Below are 27,330 nucleotides of genomic sequence, written 5' to 3' on the forward strand. Positions count from 1 at the left end.
CAATTTTCGTGTTCAATCATATAATTGCTAGGTTTGGTGTCCCACAAGCAATAATCACTGATCATGGGCGTCATTTTCGAAACGTTATGATGACCGAACTTACAGGCCAGCTCGGTTTACGTCATGATAGTTCAACCCCTTATTATCCACAAGCGAATGGTCTGGTTGAATCCATCAACAAAGTTTTAGTCATCATGATCCGATGAATCATTGGGATTCATCGTTCGAATTGGCACAACATGCTATTTTTAGCGCTTTGGGCGTACCGAACTTCAGTAAAAACATCAACAGGGTTCACTTCTTTCCAACTAGTCTATGGTTTGGAAGCTGTGTTACCCATTGAATGCGAAATCCCGTCACTGCAAATGGCCATCGAGTTACTTCCAGCCACTTCCGAAGAGGAAAAGCGTTTGTTATACTTGGCTCAATTAGATGAGAATCGACGTGATGCTGCATTGGCAATCGAGACTCACGCAAAACAAATGAAAGCTCAGTATGATCGAAATGTGACCCCTCGAAATTTTTTGGAAGGAGATCTAGTCTTAGTTTATGATCAAGCTAATGATAAATTAGGCGTTGGAAAATTCGTTCCTATGTGGCATGGTCCCTATGTTGTCAAGCGAAAGGTAGCCAAAGGGGCCTATGAATTGGTAGACTTTGATGGGGACTCTTTGGGTAAACCCAGAAATGGCCTTTACTTGAAGAGGTATTATGCTTAAAAGAATGGGTATGGAGATTTTTAGTTATGATAGTTTTTTCTTTCTAGCTGGTGTGTTTTAGTTTAAACAATGTGCTTAGCTTAGAGAGTGTTTTTCGTCATTATTCCTGCTTATCTTGGTTTTACCCTTGATATTGCAGATGTCGATGCCTCTCCAAACATACATTGGTTTCACTGATGGTGCTTGTCGTAATACACGGAACATCTCTTCCGCAGCTTGGGTTATCTATTCGCCCTCTGACGAGTTAGTATCTATGCATGGGGTAAGCCTCGATCAAACAACGAACAACATTGCCGAGTATAGTGCAGTGATTGAGTTATTATCTGAATCTATTTCATTTGGTATTCGGAGTTTGATAGTGAGGTTAGATTCTGAACTCATTGTATTACAGCTTAATAGAGTCTATGCCATTAGAAATCCAGTGTTATTGAGATTATTTTTGAGAGTACGTCTCTTTGAACGTGAATTTGATTATATTGAATATCAGCATATTCCAAGATCTTTAAATACATTAGCAGATGCAATTGCTTCTCGAATGTTAAATAGACATTTGCAATAATCATACATGTAAATTTAAAACCATTCCATAATATGATTTACAAGATAAGCCGGTAATAGTGAGATATATATATATATATATATATATATATCTAGGAGTGTGTCAAAAAATACATTGTCCTCGATCACAGGTTGAAAAACACCTTATGATCGGCAAAAATGATAAGTACAAAATTCAAAAATGTCACATGTGCCCACAATAGGCGATCATCCTATCACTGGTGATGATCTCGATAAGAAACCACTGCACGGGCCACCTTGCAAAGGAACCTCCTAAAAGGTCTCGGGACCCCAATCACATAACGCTGAAGTCGACGAGGAATGTCGTCTATAGTGGTCTCGGGAATATCTCCTGTCAAGCGCTCGAGATGACCCTCCAACTCATCCAAAACCTCTGCTGATTCGTCCTGTGGGGCTGGTGCGGGTGCAGCTGGCTGCTTCCTCTCGTAAGGCCGGAGAGCGGCTGGTCGCTGTGGACCCACATCTGCATTTGAAATTTTTTACTATCAGTTTTGATACGATGAAAAAAATAACAAAACAATTAAAATAGAAAAAATGTTGAAAAGGATTTTACCTGACTCATCCCACTGCTCTCCTAGTGGAAGAACCATGTCTGGGTCACAACGAAAATCTATCCCAGCGTAAGCGAAGTCCTGAATAGAAAAGACCTGGTTTTCCAGCCATTGGAAATACTCAGGTTTGAATCGAGCAACCTCTGTCCTCTCGTCTGGGTGACGGGCCATAACTGCGACCCATCGCATCAGTTTGGGCTCTCGAGGAAGCCCAGCTCAACCAGTAAGGTGCTGTGGGATCAGCATAGGAACCCTCTCCAGGCCAAAACTCACAACCAAAGCCCCATAACCAAAGGTCTTTAGTTGTCCGTTTTTGACCCTGGTCAGTTGGCCTTTCAGATTGGCCAACACGGCATCGCACTAGTTGAAGATGGTGCCTCGAAAGCAATCAACTGCCATACGCATCTAGGATCCGATGGCAATATGCAATGCGGCAGCTCCGCAAAGTCGGGTGACAGTGAACGCAATCACCATGAACTCAGGACGGGATATGGTCTTTATGTCTATCCCTTTGTCTCTAGCCTGGCTGTTGCAGTACTCTAGCCTGAGGCTATCGACAGACTGGCCACCTGGCCTAGCCCCAAACAGAGTCAAGTCTTCGCCTCTCTTAGGCAAACTAGTCAAAAAATATATGTCCACCGGCTCGATTTCCACCGGCTCGATTTCGAGCTGGTGGCCACCAATGAAGAAGCACTGGTCCTGTATGCTCCATTTGTCAACTAACCACTGTAAGAAATCCACCTGAGCCCTCATACCAGGAATGGCCCAGAATTTGTACAAACCGCACGCCCTCAAAGCATCAAGTGAAGGCTGATGATTCCATGCGGCAGCATCCATGTCCTCATGCTCTCGTTCACGCCAATCTAGCATGATGTACTCTCTGCATCAAGTATAAAGACAAATTAAATTGCTAGAAATTATTTTGTGTGGTCCATTTTTGAGAATTTTTGGGTTAAAAACCCTTGCGACGGGGACCGCAACCTCCGGGTTAGACACAGTGCATGGGACCGCACTTTGTCTACATGGAAGGTGCGAACCCCGAGCTTTTTCCCAATGGAGAAAAAGTCGGGGTCTGCAGGCCCGCAATGGTAAACCTGCGGGCCCCTGCGCGTGGGTTTTGTGCCTAGAAACCCTCCCAAAAATGAAATAAATGACTAAAACAAAAAATTAAACGGTTAAAAATGAAGAGTGGGATGATGTGGATTACCTGGAGAAGACGGCGTTCGATTCCGACGGTTGGATTTCCTGCAATCTTCACAGGAAGTTTTCTGAGCAAAAACACTATTTTCTCACCCAAACTCAAATGGTAAAAATGAATTAACAAAGGCCCTTTTTATAAGTTTTTTGAGTAAATAAATTGCAAATTTGTTTATGTTTCACTTTGAAAAGGTATTTTTGCGACATTTTTATCTATTTCAAACAGGTATGAGTAATGTTTGTGTTTTTGTGTAGAATAAAGGATTATTCGGGCGAAATCTATCATTTTCGACGAAAAAACATGTAGAGTCACCTTTAAGCTCTTTTCTGACTCCTGAAATATGAAAAGATTGCCGAGTGTTTGTTTTAAACTCGTTAAAACAGAATTAAAAGACGTTCCACTTACAGCTCTTTTCCGACCATAAAAACATGAAAAGATTGCCGGATTTTTGTCGTTTCAAATTCGATATTGGTTATAAAACGACATGTCATTGATCGCTTTTTTACTTTTTCGGGTCAAGGGCACTAATGACGAAAAGTACTCCTTGGTCGTAAAAGATCAAGCGATTCTCTCAAGTATTATTTTATACTTTTTCAGGCTTGGGAGACACAAATTTATGAAAAAGGTCAACCCTGGAGTCTTCTTAATTTTTTTCAGACTCTCTAAAATTGAAAAACGCCGAGTTTCTCCTATACTGGACTCGTTAAAATTTCACAGTAAAAGACCTGTTCAATTACAAACAGGAACGAACCACTCCTTCTTAGGGTTCGAATTTAAACTAAGTTGGGCTCATCCGAAGGATGAGCTTATAATCAAGCAAATGTTATCCTCCTCAAGCTTGTCAAAAATAAAGAGGTACTTGCCAGAAATGGTGGGGGAAAAGAGAGGAAAATGAGCCTATTTGTCATACTTTGTAACCACTCTTGAACACGGCACTTTTATTCACCTGGGTTGGGAAATCCTTTACCTAACAGTTGATCAAACCACATTGAAAGTCTTCAGTCGGTTTCTGGGTATTAACTTTGGGTCAATTGTCACCAAGCCATTTGTCGTGTCGTTATGTGTTCAAGAGGTCACTGCCAATAAGCCATTCATCTGCAAAATATCTGTCATCCATCTTGACCATCCCTGAGTCAGTTGTTGCAACTAAATTTCTTCAACTTGATCTATGATTTCATGTTGTGGGCTTGCCTACGACGGATCGCTTTCTATCGACATCATCTCATTATCTAGAAATCGTCAGTACCTTGAGATCTGCATGCCTCAATGGCAGGTTTCTCGCCTTTGACGACAGTTTACATCATTGACTTTTGATCAAAGGATTCCGTGACATGTTCGACATCAACACATTTATTCGCATCTCATGGATTGTACTGGGTACTTTGAGAGCCATTGACATCACTGGTGGTTTCTCTCACACTTGTTAACAGTTTACATCATTGACTGGTAATCAAGTGGTTTCTACCATGTTCGACATCAACACATTCATTCGCATGGATAGAATCGTACTATTACGGGAAGTAGAAATGAAGACCCTAGATCTAGTTTCCACAATCCAGGCTGCGAGGAATTTTGTATTCATTATATAATGGACTATTCATAAACAGATGGCTGCGACCATACTGTGTCCACATGAGTCTATACTTGTGATGTTTTACAAGATCATTCCTGTATCAGAGCAGTAGTTAGTTTTCTAGTCAGTTTTGATCTGAGTATGGGAATGCCTACCTCAGCGATGATATGATCTCATATATATATCTTGCATTGAATGTTTTTACAGGTTCCAACCGGGCTCTCCACAAGATAATCCTCGAAATGATAAAGTACTTCACTCTTCCTAAATGATAAGAAATCCTCGTCTACTACAGACTTCGCACTTTAGGGGGCAATCTGTTACACAAAAATATCGTCACCATGATTATTTACAGTCAGTATGGGTCTATCATCACTTGTACTGTCCTCCTAAGCAAGTCTCAGACCTCAGCTCTTCAAATCAAGCTTTGAAAATGAGAGAAAGACATTAAAAATCAATGTAACTCTGGTTCCGCACTTTCTCTCACTGTCACCTGCGGTCCCGCACCTTCTGTGTACAAAAACTGCGGACCTGCCCGCTCTGTCCCTAACGGTGTAGGTGCGGACCCCTGTGAAAGTCAAAAGGCGCAAGTTTTATCTTAAAAAACTCACTTTGGGTTAATTCTATAGGCTTCTAGAAGGAATTTTGACGTGGATTGTTCGCTCTGAGGTGGTTCATGCATCCCAAAAGAGAATGAGCTAATCCCTTGATGAGAGGAGCTATCCCTTTGAAGGAGGGCTTTATCCCTTTGAAGGAGGACCTAGTAACCTCCCTCCATTGCACTATAAATATAGGCATTGGGCTGGTTGCTGGAGAGGTTAGAAGCTGAACATTTTTTAGGGTAAATGCTGGTGAAATCAAGACTTCCTAGTTGAGCTTAAGAGGAGAGATCACATAACTTTTTGGCTTCATTGGGGAGTGAGTGAAACTTGTCAAAGTAGAGGAGACTTCTTGTTGGACCCTGGGATGAGCTTGTACAACGTCAAGGCAAAGGTTGTAAAGTTCTTCTTCTTTTGAATTAATACAATCAAACTCATTTTTCTCAACAAGTATCTCATGTTATCTGTTTCATGGACTCGTTGGCTTTAAATATGTTTTATGCAATTGGCTTTTCAGGTGCTATTTAATTTGTTTGCCTTGTTTGTGTTTACAGATTCGCGACAAAGGAGCTCATTTGGATCAAAGGAGCGAGGGCATCCACAAGCTTGTGTTGGACCTAAGGTAGGCCCTAAAAACACTTGTTTGCTATTGTTAATCAAAGCATATTTAGAGAAAGATAGTGTCTGGTTGGTTTGCTAGTCATTAGGTCTTCTTTAGATTCTAGGAAGGTCTATCTTGTCCGCAAGATCAACTTATTCCGTGTGACACTTTTTCCGAGCCATGGCAATCCCAGAAGTGATACACAGTTACTTTAATCTTCCAAACCACAACACCTGATTGAACCTACGGTAATCTCCACTCTGTGAACCCCTTAGCAGTCTGTGTGTATGGGTGCTAGAAATAGCAATGTCAATACAACTGAAAGAGAACTGATTTGAATTGTGAGAGCGCGTGGGAATCTAAGAGCCCGCCTAATGAAGATGAGTTCCGTCTTGGCACTGATTAAGAAACATAGACAAACTTAATTATCATAACCCACCTGTTTTTGAGGCAATAGGCTATCACTTTGCTATCTGTGTGGAAATTAGTGTGGTATATTAGACAGCCGCATTGTGTAAGCACTAATACCCAAAGAAATTATCCATTAAGCTAAGGGAATGGATAACGTAAACATACAAAGACATCAAGCAATACTAGCGTGAGAAAGGACACTAATGAGGACCTGCGCAATGAAGTGTACCTACAGGATAAAGCTTTAGGACGGTATTGCGTGTAAAGCCATGGGTGGACAAGAAGGGGATTATTGATCATCTGGAATAAAATCTCAATATAGGGATATGAATATTCCAAAATTCTGATAGACATGAGCAAAGCTAACTGATGTTTAAGCGAAATCAACTCATTTTTTATGGACATGAGCAAAGTCAATTGTTGACTTTGATCATATCAATCATATCAGGTATTCCACTATAGTAAGATAGCTTACCATCACATATATAACAACTACAAGTCAGATATGGTACACAAGGCAGGACACTGAAACCACTGATGTTGTTTGTATCAGAGCAAGAGAAAAATGGCATAAATGCACCCGATATAGCTAGGTAATCCGAAGCTAGCTCTAGAAGTGGGTACGGATATCAACTAATGAGAAACAAAATCTTGTGAGTAAGAATGCATATCATAGCAGAAAGCATTGTAATCTGGTAGGGGTTCTCCTTTCTTTATGGGGTAATGTAAAAGAGTAGTTCTTATGGAAGAGTTCAGATATTTCTTAGGTCAATTTATAAAATTTCATAAGACCAACGAGGAGAGTAAAATCTTCAATTGCACCTGAACATGCGTAGAACAGTCAGGAAAATATCCTTATGGATATCTCTCTCCAAGACAGAGATAACTTATTGCCAGGGTAATATCCTTCAGAATGATATACAAGCTTTCCTCCACCACTGGCTACTGCATAATCCACTCTCCCTATTCCATCAGCCAAATGTTTCTCAATCTCTGCTTCAACCATCTTCTGTACGGCGGCATGGAAATCGTTGAAACTAATGGCAGACTTCCTATCTGCAACTGCACCCTTTTCATTCATAAGAGCATTTATAAGATCCATGGCATCTGTGACAGTAAGAAGACCATTTCATCGTAACTACACGGATATTTCTTCCAAATGATCGAGATAAAATATTGTGATATGCACTGACCTGAGTTGCTTGGAGAATCTGAATGTCATTTCTGCCGCAGAATTACAATAACGCGTGTAAAACAGGGAAACACTATTAAAACAAATTAATACGATAGTTGTCCCTAAGTACCTTGGACATTTGTCGTTAACTGGGTATTTAACTTTGTTTATTGTATTTAAATCACATTTCCACTTGTTAAACACCATCCATTCGTACACTCGACATATAATGGAAAGGGCGTACACCTGGGTTGTTGCATGGCGACTCCCCTTCTGCCACACACCCTCTACCACATGTTGGCCACATGGAGTAAGGTGGGTAGCATTCTTGGGTTTTAGTGAATGATCCAGATTACTCGAGGTAATCGAATGGTTATCCCTAGACATTCAAACCCTAACCCTTCATGAAGCACCCGACATTCGATCGCATATACTCCTGTTCAGAAGTCTTGCAAGGTGCAGCAAGCACAAATTCAACAGCAAAGTGATAGCCTATTGCCTCAAAAACAGGTGGGTTATGACAATTAAGTTTGTCTCTGTTTCTTAATCAATGCCAAGATTCCACTAAGGTATGGTATGCTTTCTTATTCAATGCCTAGTTCTGCTTTGGCTTCTTCTAGTTCAATTCAGAGGACGTTGTACCTAGGCTGAACCAAGCTTATGCCCTTCTTGGACAGGAATTCTCAGATAATTCGCTGGAGTCAAAGGGGTTGGAGTCTTGAACTAAGTCTCCTTCCCAAAATTGGTTTGACATTTCCCTCTCCTACCCAACTCTTCCATTGTTAACAGGCAGGTATGCTAATCCGAGTCAGTGAAGAGAAATGGGAATGGCAGGCGCCACCGTACTCTCTGGTGCTTTCTAGACAATGGTACAAGTTACTTATCATCTAATAGGACATTGACCATACAGCTAAGAGCAATTGCTCTGCAATATTGTGTAATAAGCTAGGGTAATTTTATGTTACGGTTATGTAGGACTTTAACAAATTTTCTTCCAGTACATAAATTAATTCAACATCAGTAACATCCTCTGCTATAAATAGTGCGAATTGTTATAATAAACTGAAACAGAGCAATAAGTTTTTCACAAAAATTAATGTTTCAGTCCAATACAGCTCTGCAATATTGTGTAATAAGCTAGGGTAATTTTATGCTATGGTTCTGTAGGACTTTAACAAATTTTCTTCCAGTACATAAATTAATTCAACATCAGTAACATCCTCTGCTATAAATAGTGTGAATTGTTATAATAAACTGAAACAGAGCAATAAGTTTTTCACATCAATTAATGTTTCAGTCCAATGTATTATTTGTATATTCACACCAATAAAACACAAAATTACAATGCGTTCCATGTTGAATAACTTGAAACGATTTGTCTAATCCTTGATGAGGTATGAGTATGTTAGGTTAACGCACTTACTCATACAACAGATGCCAAGCAAATACTTAATATAAATAGGAATCAGGAAAAACTAGCAAAATGAGAGAGAATGGGATCAGAGAACCCAATTTTGAGAGCACTAACCTGAAATTTAAACAGAAGAATTCTGAGAACCTGGCACCTGGGTGAACAATTTCTGAATAGGAAAACAAAGCTACATCTGCCATTAAAAAACCCATAAGAAAACACTGGACTAAGATTAAAACGTTGGAAGCAAAATGAGAGAGAATGGGATCAGAAACCCATTTTTGAGAGCACTGACCTGAAAATTGAGCAACAACAATTTTTGAACAGTAAAACAGAAGTGTAAACAATGTATACTTGCAAAAGTGTATACTTGAGCACCTGAATGAACAATTTCTGAACAGTAAAACAGAGGTGTAAACAGTGTATACTGAACAACAGAGGTCTAGGTCGTGCACAACAGATTGCACAGCAAAAACGGGACACACATTATTGCAGCAGTCAGTGGAAAAACACAAAAACATTATTGCAGAGAGCGTGGAAGAGAACATGAAGAGCAGAAAACGGATGGATATGGAGGAAGAGCAGAAAACAGACGTATATGGTGGAAGAAAGCAGGAAGTTCTCCGAAATTGCTGAGAATAAACAGAAATTGCACGACACATATGAACAATTTGCCCGCTGAATGCCCGCTAAATGTGGACGCCAGGTGTCAAACTTAGAAAGAAAAAGACGACGAAAGTCTCACTCAAAGGAAGGCCTATCAACCTAACTAAATATTATAAATTATTAAAATGATGTAATATAATATAATATGTGCATTAATAAATTAATAGCGTAATAATACTTATAATCTTAATAAGTAACGATATATTGACCTTTACAATATTTACATTTGTAATAATAAAATCTAATTTAAAATTAAAATTTATAAAATATTACAATGTTGACTATACCGTTTTATTTATAAATTAAAATATATTTTTTTACCTAATAATTTCATTAATATTTAATAAACAACCATAGAAATAAATCGTCGTTGTGATTGAAAGGCATGTTCAATATAAATACATAATAAATGTATCTAATAATTATATGTATGTGGAATAAAAGATTAAAATTAAAACATTGGCTTAAAAAAGAGATATGTACAAAAGGAAAATCTCAAAAGTATATTGAGCTAGTTAGAACTAAAAAGAATATAAGGTTAAAATAGGTTTAATAAAAAAGGGTTATGCATCTTAGTGATCAATGCGTTGTGGGTAGTTTTTACAACTTTTGATATGTAATGTATATGGTATTTGATTTTGTAATGATTGATTATTGACTTGTGTTGATCCAATACACTAATTAAAATTTATAAAATTGATTATTTTATGCGTTTTGATTATCGAAAGTTCATAGATATTATCAACTTGATCTCTTATTTTCGTGATAATGATAAGATGGTTAGTTTCCACGTTGAGATTTCAAGTAACATTTGAGAAGCATTCAATCAACATTTGACTTAGTTTCCATGTTGAGATTTCAAGTAACATCTAAGAAGCATTCAATCAACATTTGACTCAACACTCGTTTGTCCTTTGAGTCTACCAACTATTTTTGCATGCATTAACATTTGAACGTTCTTGTCAATTATCTAGTAATAATACCTAGTGTTTTGAGTCTATACATTGTTTCAACTTACCCTTTGAAGCCACATGCAATTCAAGTGGTCTTGGTTCAAAACATTGACTTTTATCATAACTTTTATTGAATACACCATCCCTTTTAACATTGACTTTTATCATAACTTTTATTGAATACACCATCCCCTTTTTTTTTCAGCAGGAAAAAATCTGCATAATATATATTGTGTAATATATGACCATCCCCTTATGAGGCAGAAAACACTACTATGTTGTATCTTTAGAAAATGTGTACGAAAATTTCCCATAACATTGCATAATACCTAAATTTGACACGCACTACCAATTCATCATAGTTAAAATTAAAAATTGACAAGGACTCATATTCGTCAAGTAAATTCTTTTGTGACATGCTTATTTTTTAAACTACCTTTCACATGATATTTTATATTTATTTTTGCTCATTGTTTATATATTGTTTTTGTTAATTTTTGTTCACATGGTGAAGAAGGTTTGAGATTTCCACATTAAATTACAAGTGTTTTTTAATGAAGATAAAAAGAAGTCCTATTCCTCTAAATACTTCTTTACCACACCTTTGAATCAAGCTAATAAGTAGACCGGTTTTATGAATTAATTTGATAAATATATTTATTTTATAAAATTTGAGAGTTATCACCGGTATATCAAATTTGGGCACAAGGCAACCATCCATTTATTAAAAAAACAACATGATACGTAATCACAATTGGTCACCTAAATTTCACTATTGAAGATGTTCTACAGTGCATGCATAGCACTTTTGCCTATATTGAATTAGCAGACGCGTAAGGGGAAATCCAAACCATGAAGAAGCTCCAAAACCCACAAGCAATATAAATTAATGAAAACAAGAATTGCAAAATTTGTTTTTTTCCCTAAGCAAAATTCGGGTAGATCAACCTGAAGGGACCACATCCCACCAACAAAACTATTAGAGCCTAACCTCGAGGGTGTTGAGGAGAATTGAACTCGTGACCTCCAAGTTGCGAGATACTTTAGCAATGAGACCTCGACCAATTGAGTTAACCCTTGAGGTTAACATTGCAAAAATTGTTGCCATTACCAATGTCAGGGATAAAAATATGCTCACATGATCATGCTTTTATTATAATACCAATTCTCAAGTACCTTTGTATGATTACATGGTTAATGGTACAAATGCAACTTGACCAATTTTCATAACAATAAAAAATGGAACAAGGCTACTGGATTTGAAATCATCGACTAATAGCACATGTGGTCTTTATCTTCATTATGATTATTTCATTTTTGTTTGGAAAATCTCCTAGAATAGGCAATGTGTTTCTCGACAAATTCTATTTAAAACATTTAATATCCCCCTAATTGTTTTGATTAGGAAAAACACTCTTATCATACCCTTTAATGATGACTTGTTTTACCTTCAAGCTTCAATATTCTCTACTACCAACTCTAAAGAAACTATATAAAAAATATTTAAAAACAAGCTAGAAAATCTCTATTTCACCCATACAAACAAGAAAAACCAATTCTATTATTTCCATTTGACAATAAAAAAATTCCTTTAATCTGATTACTCCTCCCCCATAGGTTGTTATTTTACATAACATACTTATCCATTTAATTTGATTACTCCTCCCCCATAGGTTGCTATTTTATATAGTATATTGATGGCCCATGGGCGTGGGCACATCACACAAGTCTCAATCTTCAAGGTTTAACATGCATAATGCTAGATTGCAATTTACACGACGTGACTCTCAACTTCTAGGCTCGAGACTTCAAGCTTCAACATGCACAATGTGGGATTGCAATGGGCATGATGTGAGGCATGGTGCATATGGGACTTTTTTCTAACATGCCCAAAGACTGGACAATTTATGTGTATCTTGCAATCTCATCTCAAAGTCTCAGCACTACGAAAACAATTGTGCTTACCTTCGACATTAGAGACTAGAACCTCATCTTGGAGTCTTAACACCGTAAGTGTAGTTTGTGTTTATCTTGCTATCTTTTCTCAGAGAGTTTGGAATCTCAATCAGTAGGATTGCTAGCTTCTTTTAATTTTTGTTGTCCAATTTGGAAATGTTGAGCATTTCTTATCTTAGATCTTCGAATAATAAATACATAAATATATCGATCTTTGAATCACAAATAAATAGATCTTCAAATCACTCACACACATATATGAGGATAATTTTTTAACCCACAATTTTGGAAACTAAGTAGGGTTTATCTCTAACAACGTGGGATAAAAAACATTCAAAGCAACCGACTTTTTCCAAGCTCCTTTGGCTCTTGAGGTTATCACTAACAATGTGGGATAAAACACATTCAAAGCAACCTGCTAATTTGGTTGGAATTACTCGAAAGTCTGAATTCCACCTTTGAGAGGGACGCATTGGCCATTGAAATTTTGATCAATTTTCAAACAACTTAGATAATCAATTTTTTGGAAAAAAAAAATTAAAAATAAAAATAAATCTTGCCATAATTAATATGTAGATTTTAAAATTGATAAAATAAAACTCAAATAAAAATAGCAAGAATAAATACTTATTATATTTAACCTTGATAATATTGTATAACATAGTTAAAACATAAATTATTAAAACAAGTTATAAAAACCTTTTACTTATTTAAATGTAACAATTAAAATTAAAATTAAGGTGAAAACTATTTATAACATAATTTGTGGTAGCACAGTTACCAAAAAGCATGTTGGCAAACCCTTGTTGAGTCTAGAGGCTTATTCTACAACCCAATGTGAAGGCGATTGAAATTTTAATCAATTTTCAAACAACTTAGATAATCAATTTTCTACCAAAAAAAAAAACAAACAAACAAACAACTTGCCATAATTGATATGTAGATTTTAAAATTGCTAAAATAAAACTCAAATAAAAATAGCAAGAATAAATACTTATTATATTTAACCTTGATAATATTGTATAACATAGTTAAAACATAAATTATTAAAACAAGTTATAAAAACCTTTTACTTATTTAAATGTAACAATTAAAATTAAGGTGAAAACTATTTATAACATAATTTGTGGTAGCACAATTACCAAAAAGCATGTTGGCAAACTCTTGTTAAGTCTAGAGGCTCATTCTACAACCCAATGTGAAGGCAATGTGTAAAAAGTACAAAAAATATGTGAGTAAGCTCTAAATTCAGGTTTCTATGATCCATATTATGAATGCTAAGAGATCTTTTAGAAAAAATCAGATAAAGAAACTATAAGTTGACACGTTTCAAACCATCTAGTTTGGTTCATCTTCAGGACAAGATAAAGAACCTAATCATGGCATTAAATTAAATATATGAAGAGAGATGTTTTCTAGCCATTAAAATATAACAACTAGTTTTGAGTAAAGAATTATCATTAATTAATAAACAATTATTTTATTTAAAATAAAGTAATAGATGGAAATTAGTTGTAAATAAAGAATTAAATTAATTTTATTATTATTATTATTTTAATCAAAATGAAAGTAATAATAAGGTCAAACTTAATTATTTTAAACAATAACACTGAAAAATAATAATAAAAAATGGAAAAAGTAAAAATAAACAAAATAAAAATAATAAGATTAAATTTAACTATTCTAAATAATAAAACTAAAAATAGTAATAAGAAAATGAAAATATAAAATAAATCAAAATAATGAATGAATTTAATTTTTATTATTTAAATCCAACTAAAATAATACGGTGAAAGAAAAAGAAGAAAAAGGCGAATAGTAAATAAATAAGAAATAAAGGAATACCAAAAATTCTGATTAAAATAATTAATTAATTAAATATTATAAAAATTTAGGAATACAAGGTAGGGATCCAACACGTGCTAATACTCCAAGCATCGTCTCTATTCAGATTGATATGTCTCCTTTCAATTTCCAAGGCCTCCCTAAACTCACGATCAATCCTTGGAATGACCATCGCCTCTTCAATGCAGATGTGATGGTTCATTTTTTCTGCATGTTCTGCCAAAGTGAAGGAGCGAGACCTTCCATGTTTGATGTTAGTTACTGTTATAGCTCTGATACCACTTGTTATAGATTTAACTCGGAAATATATGATAATGGAAATAAACCCAGAAACAATAAGAGAGAAATAGATAGAAATGCTTCTTTATTGATATCAAACCCTTAAGGTAGGGCAACACCATACATTCACTCCTTAAGGAAGGAGAACACTCCACAAGCCATATGCCTGTTCATACAATAATCTTTCACTATTCTTCATATTCTCCATGTGGAATCTCTAGCCTCTATATAGGCCTCATACATACAATACCATGGGTCATTACCATGGTTCCCTCATACCATCAAACTAATACCATGGGCCCATTACATTATTACTAACTACTTGTGGTCCCTTACATGATATGGGTTAACCACCTTATTTATTACTATGGCCCATCCCATTATTACATTATTACCTTGGGTACCTCCCTTGGTACCCCATATTATCCCCCCTAGGTATATAACATTCCACCCCCCTTAGCATGTTTCGTCCCCGAAACATGGGAAGAACACAAATAATAAGATCTACTCAAAAGAGTAGTCCACTGGTACCATGCACGTGAATCTAGCCATCCAAGAGAAAGGTGAACCCTCGGTCTCGCTGGTGCCTCGCTCGCTTGAGATGGAAGTTGACTGTGGTAGCTCTTCTGTGTTGATGTGTAGTAGGTGGATCTTCGCTCCTCTCTATATGTCCTGCAGGGGTTGTTGTCCATGTGGCTAATTGGTTGCCATCTTGATGGTTGTCTTGCGGGGTGATGATATGTTGAAGTTTTAACCCATAATAGCTTTTTCTTTAATTCACCCTGCTGTGGTGCTTGTTGTGGTGTCTTCTTTTCCAATATGACTTCAACCACTGAGCCCTCCTCTGATGTATCAACACCTGTAACCTTTTCTGCTTCAGCCTCTGTTTGTGTTTGAATGTCTATCATCACTGGCTCATCATCTAATATGTCAGACCCTAGAACATCTTCTCCTTCAGCCTCCTTGGACTCTACCTGTTTATTAATGGAAATATCCTGTAATGTAATTTTCTTCTTTTTATACCAGAGCTTCAGGAATTTCTTCTGCACATTAATATTGATAGTACCCGCAGATTCTATCCAAGGATATCCCAAAACAATATCCATATTATCCATCTCTGAAGTATAAAAATCACCATGCAACACATACTTATCCATAGAAAGCTTCAAATCCTTATAAATTTGAACATCCTCATCATCAACCTATGTATTTTCAATTTGTTTTGCTGGAACTTGCAATTTTTTTGCCAAATTAACATGGATGAAATTATGCTTGCAACTAGGATTTATAGAAACAATGATCTTCTCTTTCTGAATCAATCCATGAACTTGCAATAAGGAGACACCTGTAACAATTAACCCCTTATGTGTCTCATTCTCCTTTTTTCTAGCCCGAGACCATTTGTCCAAAAAGACTTTTTCAAATTCTGCATCTGAAAGTTTGGTCAACTGCTTGTAGTCAAGTGATAAATTCCATTTTTGAGCTTCATCTCTCATATTAAGCACCATTGGAATCTTCCAATATGTCCCATGTGTGGACTTGTATCTTTGTATGAATTTTTCAATAGTAGGACCATCATCTTTTCTTGTATAATAAAGAACCTTGCTAGAAGCCATGAAGAGAGTTTTGAAAAAAATTCACTTACTTGGCGAAAATTTGAAATTGTCACAGTTTAGTCAATATTGCTTAGAATCCCTATTATGACCTGTTTTTGGAAATGGAACAACCATTCTGCATCTGCCCATGTGATAGAAATTTTGATCCAAGCCATGAAATTTCAAATCTGCACTGCAACTCTCCCGCTGTCACCAAAATTTTGCAAAAAGCGCTGATTTTAAATAAGCGATATCTCCCTTATCCGGACTCTGATTTAACTGTTTTTTTTTTGTTGAATTTGGGTATTTTTCACAAAGAATCCAGATCTACAATTAGACTTTGCAGATCTTGCACTAGGATGTCTAGATTGCGCCGCAAACTCGCTGCCCTAAAAAATTGTCTACAACCCCACTGATTTTTAGATCAACGATATCTCCTTCATCTGAACTCCGATTCAACTATTTTTTTTTTTGAAATCGGCTATTTTTTCACAAAGAATCCAGATCTGCAATTATATTTTTCATATCTTGCACCAAAATGTATAGATCTGATCTGCAAACTCGCCGCCCCCGAAATCCTTGCAAAAAATATAAAAGAATATTCTCCACTTTTGTGCCCAAGAAAGTGCTCTGATACCACTTGTTATAGATCTAACCCAGAAAATATATGAGAATATAAATAAACCCAAGAATAACAAGATCAAAATAGATAGAAATGCTTCTTTATTATCAAACCCTTAAGGTAGGGCAACACCATACATTCACTCCTGAAGGAAGGAGAACACTCCACAAGCCATATGCCTGTTCAAACAATAATCCTTGACTATGTTCTCCATGTGGAGTCTCTAGCCTCTATATAGGCCTCATACATACAATACCATGGTTCCCTCATACCATCAAACTAATACCATGTGCCCATTACATTATTATTAACTACTTGCGGTCCCTTACATGATATGGGTTAACCACCTTATTTATTACTATGGCCCATCCCATTATTACATTATTACCTTGGGTACCTCCCTTGGTACCCCATATTATCACCCCTAGGTATATAACAGTTACGTGTTCAAGAATTCGCTGATTAATTGAGCGGCGAATTTCACCAATGTATGGAGTCTTACAAGAGCAAGGGATGACATAAATACCTTTCCCATCTTTAGGGTTCACAAGGTCTTTCACTGATCTCAGGGAGCTTCAGATAATGTTTACGGGCCTAAATGTCGAAGGAACCTTATGCTTCTCCAGGATCTTAGCAATCTTGTCAGTGGTTCCTTGGATAAACGAAATATACACCCCTGAAAACCGATCTTTAAGATCATTTTTAATCCTAGGGCCTTTTTCAGCCTTAAGAAAGGCTCTAAGACATTGACGCTTACTATAACCATTCTTATTAAAAACACTAAGGAGATGGGTTTTTTCATCATTGAGGTAGTTTTCATTAGAAACTCGTAATGTCCGAGTGGCTAAGGCGTTGAGAACACCTAGCTTTTGAGCAGGGAAATGATGCAAATTCACATGAAGGTATTGTTCGATATGAGTTTTCTTCCAAAAGCCTTGGTGGGAAAAAGAACCATCATCTCTCTTTGAAATAAGAACGTCGAGGAAAGGGAAGCTGCCATCAATTTCACATTCCATAGTAAACTTTATGGAACTAGATTGATTGTTAAGATGCTGGAAAAAGAGTTTCAACTTTTTCTGCCCATGAGACCAGATGATGCAAGTGTCATCTACAAACCTTTTCCAAAGCTTAGGCTAGAATAGAGTTCAGGACAAGGCCTTAGATTCAAAGTCCTCCATAAACAGATTAACCACAACTGGGGAAAGGGGGGAACCCATGACGGCTCCACAAGTTTGTTCATAAAATTCACCTTCAAAACTGAAGAAAGTAGAAGTAAGACAGATTCCATAATGCGTTTGATGACTTTAATGGCCTCGTTAATGGGGATATTAGTTTACAAGGAGACCACATCAAAAGTCACCAAATTATCACCAAGATCCAGAATCTAATGCCATGATGTGGCTTTAGATTAAGATCCATAAGGAAGGGGCTCCCCTACGTCCTTATGGATCTGGTTCTTCATCTTGTCCTGAAGATGAACCATATTAGATGGTTCGAGCGTCGACTTATAATTTCTTTATGTGATTTTTATCGAAAGATCTCTCAACATGTGAGTAAGATGTTTAAAATTTATACTTTTCAAACATATTTTAACACATGATATCGACTTCATATATATCTATACATAAAAAAATGTTAAAAGAAAATATTTTAATGTTGTATAGAATAAAATATCCAATGTGAGTTATGAATAACATATTTTAATATGAATTAATATTAACATATACTTAAAAATATATTAATAACAAAAAACCAATTTAATGCAAGTTGATAAAATGGCTCAATACACATGTTATGTAATCTTTATAACATTAAAAAATACAATTTAAACAATAAAAATCGAGTAGTCTTTAAGTGCGAGTTTTTGGAAAGTTTTCTGGTTTATTTTCCGATCTAATTTGTCTAGAATTCGAAAGGATTCATTGAAATCACAAGTTTGGCGGGGAACTCTTCTCAATCAAAGTGCCAAAGGAGTTGTTGAGGGTATTGATTCCATATATGCAATCAAATAATTAGTTTAAACAACACAAATCAAGATTTGACTATAATTTTTTTCGCTAGATTCCCACGAAAAGTCTGTAAACTCAAAAAATTACACTTAAAAACTATTCCATGAAAAATTACACATTGTTTTTTACACTATAAAATAAATTTACACCTAAAAATTTGATCTCTCCACTCATATTAAATCTGTATTTAAAAAATCAGAAATTCAATGTGACAGATATATTTTATCAACCGAACTTAAGAAAATCAAATACAGTAAAATTTTTGCAACCCAAAGCCCAAACGAATAAAAATAAAATCCGCATTATAAACCGAACTTAAGAAAATCAAATACAGTAAAATTTTTGCAACCCAAGCCCAAACGAATAAAAAGAAAATCCACATTATAACTATCCAGATATACATGACTCAAAGGTGGCGCCAGGGACGTGTTTTTATTTTTTGTCCTTCCCGCCCAAATTCTTCTCCGATTTGTTTTACTGTAGACCTTGTTCATACTCTGCCCCTGTCAAATCGCTATATGAATGCGCTCAACAAATCAATTCCATCGCAGCATTGTACCGGATATTCAAAGCCCATAAACCCTAACCATGAAGCGCCAGACTTCTATGCATTCGTTCCTGTCCAAGCCTACTCTGCAACTCAAAGAAAACCCCAATTCAAATCCCAAGCCAGGTTCCTACGGAGAAATGTCAAAGAGCCAGGAAGAAAAGCATCTTCTGTTCGACCAATTGAAGTCTAAATTCGCCCATCCCAAGGCACAGTCATCTTCTGCTGTTGTCGAAGAGAGTTTGTCCGAAGTCCAGGCGATCAAGACCCCTTCAGTGAAGAAGGAGCGGCACCCATTTGCTGGAAGTTATTTTTCAAAGGAAGAATCCCCCCGTCATCTTCAGCAACAGACGCCCGTGCAGAAGGAACCGTATACATCCAAAGACAAACAAAGGTATGTCAAAGAAAATATAAAATGTTACTTATCTCAAGAACTTGTGTGCTTATCTTGCTGGCAAACCGTAGAACTAGCCACTGAAAGACCCGAATGGCCAAAAAACCTGCATATGCTCCAGCGGCTTAAAATTACTGGAAAATAACAAGCTTTCGCGATTGTTTTGTGCACTATTACATTAATGGTGCTGGAAACTGCTTTGTAAAAATGTTTTTCCTGATGTCTAGCACACTCTCTTTATGTATACATTCTTTTTAATTCAAACACGGTTTTTGGATTTTGAGTGCTATCTTCTGTGTTTACTTTGGGTTTTCGCTAAAGAGATTATACCGTTGTTGGTAATCTGCCATGTGTTTCCAAAAATTGCAAATCTTACCGTCTTATAAAAAGTGATCAATCAAGTGCAGATGGGCTTGCTCTCTCTTTTAATTAGTAATTACTGATTTTCTAAACCAGAATTATGGCCACCCTGCGCATGCAGCTTAATTAAGACGAACTCTTCTGAGTTTGCATCTTAAAGTTTATAAGTTTATGTATGGCATCTGTGCAGCTTTCCACTAAGAACAAAGTTGATCAAGAGCTATAGCCCGATACATGAAAATTAATTAAAATAAAATATCATTAACAAGTATTGACGTTTTTAAGAACTATGGCCACATTGCACAGGCAGCTTAACTAAAGATAAAACTGTGCTGTGTTTGTGTGTGCAAGCCATCTTTGCTTTTGCAAGCATCTTTGGAACTTGTCCACATGTCTATGTCGATATTAAGGGTCGAGGGCTTTTTATATTGTCAGATGCATGAAAATAATTCAAGTCAAAATGTCTTTTGCAGCACATAATAGTGTAAATCAGAACATTCGTAAAGTATTTTGAAACGTACTTCAACATCCTTGGAAACATTGAAACTTTAGGGCCATTCCCCACTGTCTTATATGCTCGAATGATATATAATAATATAGATTTCACAATAAAGCTTTAAGCCATTATAAGCAAACTATGTTAAAATCTTTCATTCTGTACCATAATCATGCATTGATTTCTTCTAAACTAGCCCAAATTCAATTGACTTGTTTCTTGTCCAGTGTATTTGCCATTCAACTTGTCTCCATTATTGATTCGCACATCTATTATGAGCTAAATGCTTCTGCCATAACCTCATGCCTTCTCAGGCTTGAGGTTGTTGCCTATATTAGACATATGGGAGCATAGAATGTTTCAGACTAAAAAGGACTGAGAGGGAGGACCGGAAATACATCTTTAAAGGACTATGGGGATCTCCTTAGTACGTTTGACTGGAAAAAAAATAATTCGAAATTTAATTTAATAAAGCAGCATTTGTGAAATGGCAATTGGTTAGGAACATTTGATTCTAACCTGAACATACTTCTTTAACAGAATGCTATGCAAAGTCTAGGTAAATCATTAAAGAATACTTTATGTTATTGTGTAAAATAGCGAAGTAGCAAAGGTTCAGCTTGACAGACTTTGAACCCTTTCTTTTTGTTTTGTTCAACATGGTGCATGAATGTTGATAGAAGAGCAGGGAATCGCATTCACTGTTTAGTGCTCCTGAAAGTGAGGGAGTCCACGAGGCCCAGGTTGGGCAGTTGTGATGTCCCGAATTGATTAATTGCCTACTGGAGGACGAGATAGCCTATCCAACTTCATATGCTATAGTCTTGATAAAGGGGAAAACCCAATTTTTCCAATGTTGGGTAAACATTGTGTAAATGTTGGGTCAGCTGGGGCCAAAAAAACCCAAAATTTGGGGTTGCATTCACAACCCTTCTCATTTTGGAGCCCATGAAGGAATCTATAAATAGAGGAGAGTTGGAATCAATTTGGATTGGAATATCTCTGATTTTCTTGAGCTTGAGGCTCTGAGGGTTTTAAGACCCCTTTTTCTTGTCTAGTTTCGGTGGTGAAAGATTCCACTGTAGCTAGTTTTTGCTGATTTCGGTGGTGAAAGATTCCACCCTAATCAGCCATTTTTTCTCATCATTTGTCTGTTACGTTACTCTAAGGATTTCTTATTTGGTTTGACATTCAAGAAAGGGATTTCGTTGGGCTGTTGGTTGGAGGCTAAGATGCATGAAGCGTCAAAACGTTTCAAAGTTTCCGAAACGGGTATGTTTAGAAACATCACCTCCCAAAAATGGAAATGTTAGCCGAAACGTCGTCCGAAAACATCATATATGTTTATATATATATAAAACAAATTTATAAATAAGTGAATAACAAATTGTCTTGCAAGAAAAAAGGGAATAAGGCCCATAGATGACAATTTAGAAGGAAAACCAAGTCTATATTAACTCTCATAGATGATTACATGATGGTCGAGTTTCGGCCAAGTTTTCGAGTTTTGGGTACAGGCACGTCCCGAAATGCCGGGTTCCTAGAAGTTTCGTGCAACATAGGTTGGAGGTATTCTCTGCTTTCTATGGCACCTTTGTCTAAGACAGTGAGAAGTTTGGAGTAGTGTGGGACCAGCAGAGTGAAGTAATGGCCCCTTTGGCACCCACCTGTCACAGCATAGGGCCACAGCCGCATAAGGAGGCAGTTCTCTTGGATCTAAAGCAACGAATCAATGACGGTGAAACAGAGCGTTCTAGGGGTGGATTACAGAACTCCTGAAGTATTGAAGTGGCCACAGAATATCAGTGGGTGCACAGGAAACTGGAGTCATCCTTAAATTGGTAGCAAAGGAGATTAGGACAGACAAGGAACTTACTCAGTAGCCCACAGGACTCATAGTCATCTGTCAGGTCAGAACTGGAGTAGGGCAGCATGGTCTGTCTGGTACACTAGCATTAGATAGAAGCAGTTAATTCGATTATTTTGAAGATCTTATGTGCATTCCATATTGTCCTATTATATGCAACCCAAGTTTACTAGTATAGAAGTCACTGTATAACAGAATTGGGTAGTACTGGTGGAAATTGTTATTGGAAGATTACAGTTGGAATATTGTCCTATTAGATGTTGACATCTCAGATGGAATTTTTATTGGTGAAATATTGACTATATGATTGGACAGTTAGCCCTAATTTTACAGTAGTTTTACATGGTTGTTGAACATTTTTTAAATTTTTATACCGTTAAGTATACCCACTGTTATGGTTGAATGTTTACTGCTGTTATGGTATATATCCTTTCCATGTATCTGTTAAACCCTAGACAAAAAAATAGAACCCTAAAAGTAAAATCTCCTTAGGATATTACAGCAGTGCTTGGGTGCATCAGAGGATTCAAATTTGGCATTGTTTGGGCAGAAAGGTAAGTCTGGCATCCAACCCTCACTGCTCTTCCTATACTCTGGTCATCAATTCCACAACTTCAGGCCATTAGTTACATGTTTACAATCTCACCCTAGGGAACTCTCGAGTCTCACCTGAGGAAATGCACACCTTTATGGGCAATGTTGGCACTAGGAGTGGTGTTTTTTCAACCAATCTTAGACCATCCCAGAGCTCTGTTGTCCTCCAAAATAAATTCTTCTAATGACACTGTGAAGGGTAAATCTGTTTGAGTCTGCTTTGTATAGAGTGATGCCTCCCATTCTTTGAGATAAAGGATTTCCTTGTAAATAAGGTTCCTTTTTAGGAACAATCTTAATTTATCTTCCAAGATGCTTAAGTTATTCAAGCAACACAGATTTGATTAATTCTATTTGGCTTTATCTTTAACTGTAGTACTCACTTACTGATAAATTGTTTTATTGGAATACAAGTACCGGTTTTCCAGTTTTTTTTCCAAAAAATGTTAAACTGATTTATGGGCTCCTTTATCATATCTTATGGTTGATATTAAAACTTGATCTGTCAGAAAATATTATCGTAAAAAACTTGAGATAAGATGTTTGGGCATGGTTAATATGGGAACCAATGCATATGATGCTTGTAATTGAGTGTGAACTCCAGAGGACTTGATCACTAGGCTATGCAACTGCTTATAAAAAATTATCTCATTTCTTCTCACAGGTATTTATGTTGGGTTCTTATGCAGGCAGCATGTTTCAGATCCTTGTGGAAACAATTTTGAAGATCAATTAAATGCACTTCAAAATGATGCTGCAGCTGATCACTTTGGTCCAATTACACCTGCTACACAACGCTTGGTACCTCGAATAAAAAGGATTCATGAAGAAGATTTGGAACATAATGTTTCATCTGATTCATGTCTAAACAAAAGAAGAAAACTAATTGAGGCTTTAGGGGAAGATGGGCTGGAGCAGGGAGAAGCTTGGGAAAAAGCAAGATCAAAGTTTGAATTTCTTGATCCTTTGGTCATACGAGATGCTAATTTAAGGAAGCCAAGTGATCCTTTGTATGACAAGAGGACTTTGCATGTTCCCAAAGATGTCTTAGACAAAATGTCTGCATCTCAGAAACAGTACTGGAAAACAAAAAGTCTGTATATGGACACAATACTATTTTTTAAAGTGGTAAGTTTGAGGTTCTCATAGGACCTTGCAAAGTTGGTAGCCTTCATAGAGTACATTATCTTTTATCAGAAGTTCTGTTTGTTATTCCCACCAAGGAATTCTGTTCTTATCATTTGCTGTAGAAGGTTGCTCATCTTTAACCCGTGCTTTCCAGAGATCACAGTAGATGCTCTGATTTCATTTAAATCAATGCCGCTATGGCCTGCCTATTTAGGATGCACATTATTTCCAGGAAGCAAACAAACTCCTTGACAGAAAAGTAATGGATAGTCACCACAAGGAGAGCAACAATAACCAATTGTGTCTTCAAAGACCAGATTTTACAGTGAGAATTTCCCTCAGGTCATAAAAACCACTTTCAAAAGAGTTTTTCATTAATCATCAAATCAGTACATTCATGGGAACCAGGACAAAGTACCTTTACAGTTCTTGGAGTCACTGCACTTGGTAATGATCCTAGAGTTTTTCATTAATCATCAAATGAGTACATTCATGGGAATCAGGACAAAGTACTTTTACAGTTCTTGGAGTCATTGCACTTGGTAATGATCCTAACAGTTCATCATCTTCTGTTTTGAATTCTTCTTCTCAGATCTGTTGTCCAGGCCCATTCTTTTGCCTGAATATCCAGCTCCTTTCTGCTGTCTGTTGATCTTCTTGATTTGATCTCTCTCTTACAGATTCTTCTTCTTGAATCCCCTCTTTTTTTCTTTTGAGCTTTCCTTGAAGCTCTTCCCTCTTTGATAGTGTGCTCCTCTATACCTCTCATGAACTCCCTCTTCTCTGAGCTAAGCTACTGAGCTGCCCCACTGAGCTGTAAAGCCTTAAATTTAATTTTTTTTAACAGGATATAACCATTCAGAATATCAGAATTTATCAATTTGATGTTGAGTACCTACCTAGGGTTTCTGTGGTTGAAGATGCTTCTGATTTGCTCCAGTTCCTGCTCCTGTTACCAAAAAGCCAAAAACCTCCCAGCCAAATCGGGTACAATCTCGGTACCCTGTTCCAAAATACTTCAAATTCAAAGTAATTCGCCCCCATGCCCAAAAGCTTCAAGAACAACTGCTCAATTCTTTTCTGTCTTTTTCTTGTAAGTTCCCCTCTGTCTCCTTCTGTATAAAATTTTCTTCTTCCCCTTTATGCAGTACCTTTCCTCCTATGCTGGAGAGGTTACTCCACTGCTTCCAAATTTTTCCACCGCCTTTAATTCGATAACTTCAAAAGATGCAGAGACGGTCACCGCCTTCTCTCCTCTCGATTTGATGACAATGCCTTTTATTTATACTGTATCTCCTTTATCATATTATGTTTCCCCTTTTGTTTAAATCAAATTATTATCATAGTATTATGGTTTTATTTTAATTCACAATTTATATATATATATATATATATATATTACTTTCCTTTGATTTTATAGAATACATAGTTTATTTTGTTAGAATAATATATATATTATAATTCCTTTGTACATAGTTCCTTTCTATGTAGTAGGGTACATAATTCTTTTGTGGTGAGTTCAATACATTGCATTTATCTTTAGTTTTTTTATATATATATATATATATATATATATATTATGGTGGTGGTACATATATCAAGTACCCTACTATATTTTTGTGAGTTAGGTATTCACTTCAATAGTTAATTCGTTATTCTAAATATGGACGTTTTTCAATAGTAACTAATATGTATACTAATGCGGTGCAGGCGATGCATGCATATGTAGCTTTCATATGCATGCTAATATCCCTATGTTCCCTTTAATTCAAGATGGGTCATTACATGAGCTCTTTCTCTCTGTGACTCTCTTGTCATCCTTGGTTGGCTTAGCCATCATCTTTTCTAGGCGAAACATAACCATTGCTCTGCTCCCGCTCTCACAATTGTGAGTTCTTTCTACAGAATTTTTGCTTCCCTGCGAATCTGGTGATCATAATTGACTATGTCAAATTTCTCTGATCACCTTTCTTTCACATGTCATGCCCATTTTAGCGTGAATAGATTGAATGCTAAAATTCCCTGAATCATTACTTAACTGAATTTCAGAATTTCTGGATCCCAATCATTCAAAAAAGCCCGAGCCCCCCAACTGTTATGATCCTGTCTGGTAACCTGCAAGAGTTTTCACTCATAGCTTCTGTTCTAACTGAAAAGTACTCCGAGAGCTTGTGAGGAATACTTTTACATGTCATGCTAACTTAGTGTGAATGAATGGAAACTTAAAATTCCCTGAATCATTACTTAACCGAATTTCAAGATTTCTGGATGTCTATCATTCAGAAAGGCCTGAGTCCCACCACTATTATGATTCTCTCAGGTAACCCGTAAGAGTGTTCACTTATAGCTTCCGTTCCTTAACCATAACTGAAAAGTGCTATGAGAGCTTCTGAGGATTAACAAGTATGTCTGCCTTTTCACAGGACTCAACAAACAACCCATGAAATGAGTTACACGAAGTTTGACTGAAATGGGACTTTCCTTAATCAAATTTTTTTATTTTTTATTTTCTGTTTCTCTTGCATGATCAAAGTTGACTGTATCCATTTTCTTCCTTTTCCGTCTGTTCCGTATTAATTCATTCTTCCAGTGAAATCTCCAGGCTCTGTAGTTGTTCCATTAAGCTGTTGGTGCTCATGCATCATCACTTCCTTTAAGATGTTTGCTTGCCTTAAATGGTTTGAGTGTGAGTTGTACAAGAAATTGTGATCTTTGCCATGACTATTGTGGGCTGATGAGTCAGCTGTAGTTTCAATATATATTAGATTGTTTAACTTGTCTGGGTGGAAGTCAGGTCTACGATCGATTTGGGAAGCAAGGAAAATGAATTGAGCAGCATAATATTCTAAACTCACTGCTTACAATAAATAGTTGATATTTTATTGGTCACTGTAGATTTAGTTCATGGCCCTTCATACAGTCAAGTGAACTTTGTTTTTAAGCTAGTAAATTGCAAGTAATAAAATGGTACACATAGTCATTGCTACTTCCATTGACCAATCTGCAAGTGCTCGTACATAAACATCCTAATTCTGCTTGCTTTATTTCTTCAACGTGTTGCTGCACAGGGTAAGTTTTATGAACTCTATGAGCTGGATGCTGAGATTGGACAAAAGGAATTTGACTGGAAATTGACTATTAGCGGTGTGGGCAAGTGTAGGCAGGTAACATTGCAGTTCTTTCAATCATAAATTTGAGTCAAA

At 36.5% G+C, this 27,330-nt stretch overlaps 1 protein-coding gene across 2 annotated transcripts in view; it reads left to right on the forward strand.

Annotated features, from left to right (window-relative positions):
* The first annotated feature begins 19,159 nt into the window (after positions 1-19,159).
* Positions 19,160-27,330, forward strand: part of LOC149254685 (DNA mismatch repair protein MSH7-like) — a 157,149-nt gene continuing 148,978 nt past the window's right edge. For both annotated transcript variants that reach the window (XM_089460209.1, XM_089460208.1), the window contains exons 1-3: positions 19,160-19,682; positions 23,689-24,127; positions 27,196-27,291. In XM_089460209.1, coding sequence (XP_089316335.1) covers positions 19,330-19,682; positions 23,689-24,127; positions 27,196-27,291 — 888 coding nt within the window. In that variant the 5' untranslated portion in view covers positions 19,160-19,329. The remainder of the gene's footprint in view (positions 19,683-23,688; positions 24,128-27,195; positions 27,292-27,330) is intronic.

Source organism: Pinus tabuliformis, chromosome 7, assembly GCF_031772625.1.
Source record: "Pinus tabuliformis cultivar Carrire ecotype Pingquan chromosome 7, CPIR1, whole genome shotgun sequence".
Taxonomy (NCBI): domain Eukaryota; kingdom Viridiplantae; phylum Streptophyta; class Pinopsida; order Pinales; family Pinaceae; genus Pinus; species Pinus tabuliformis.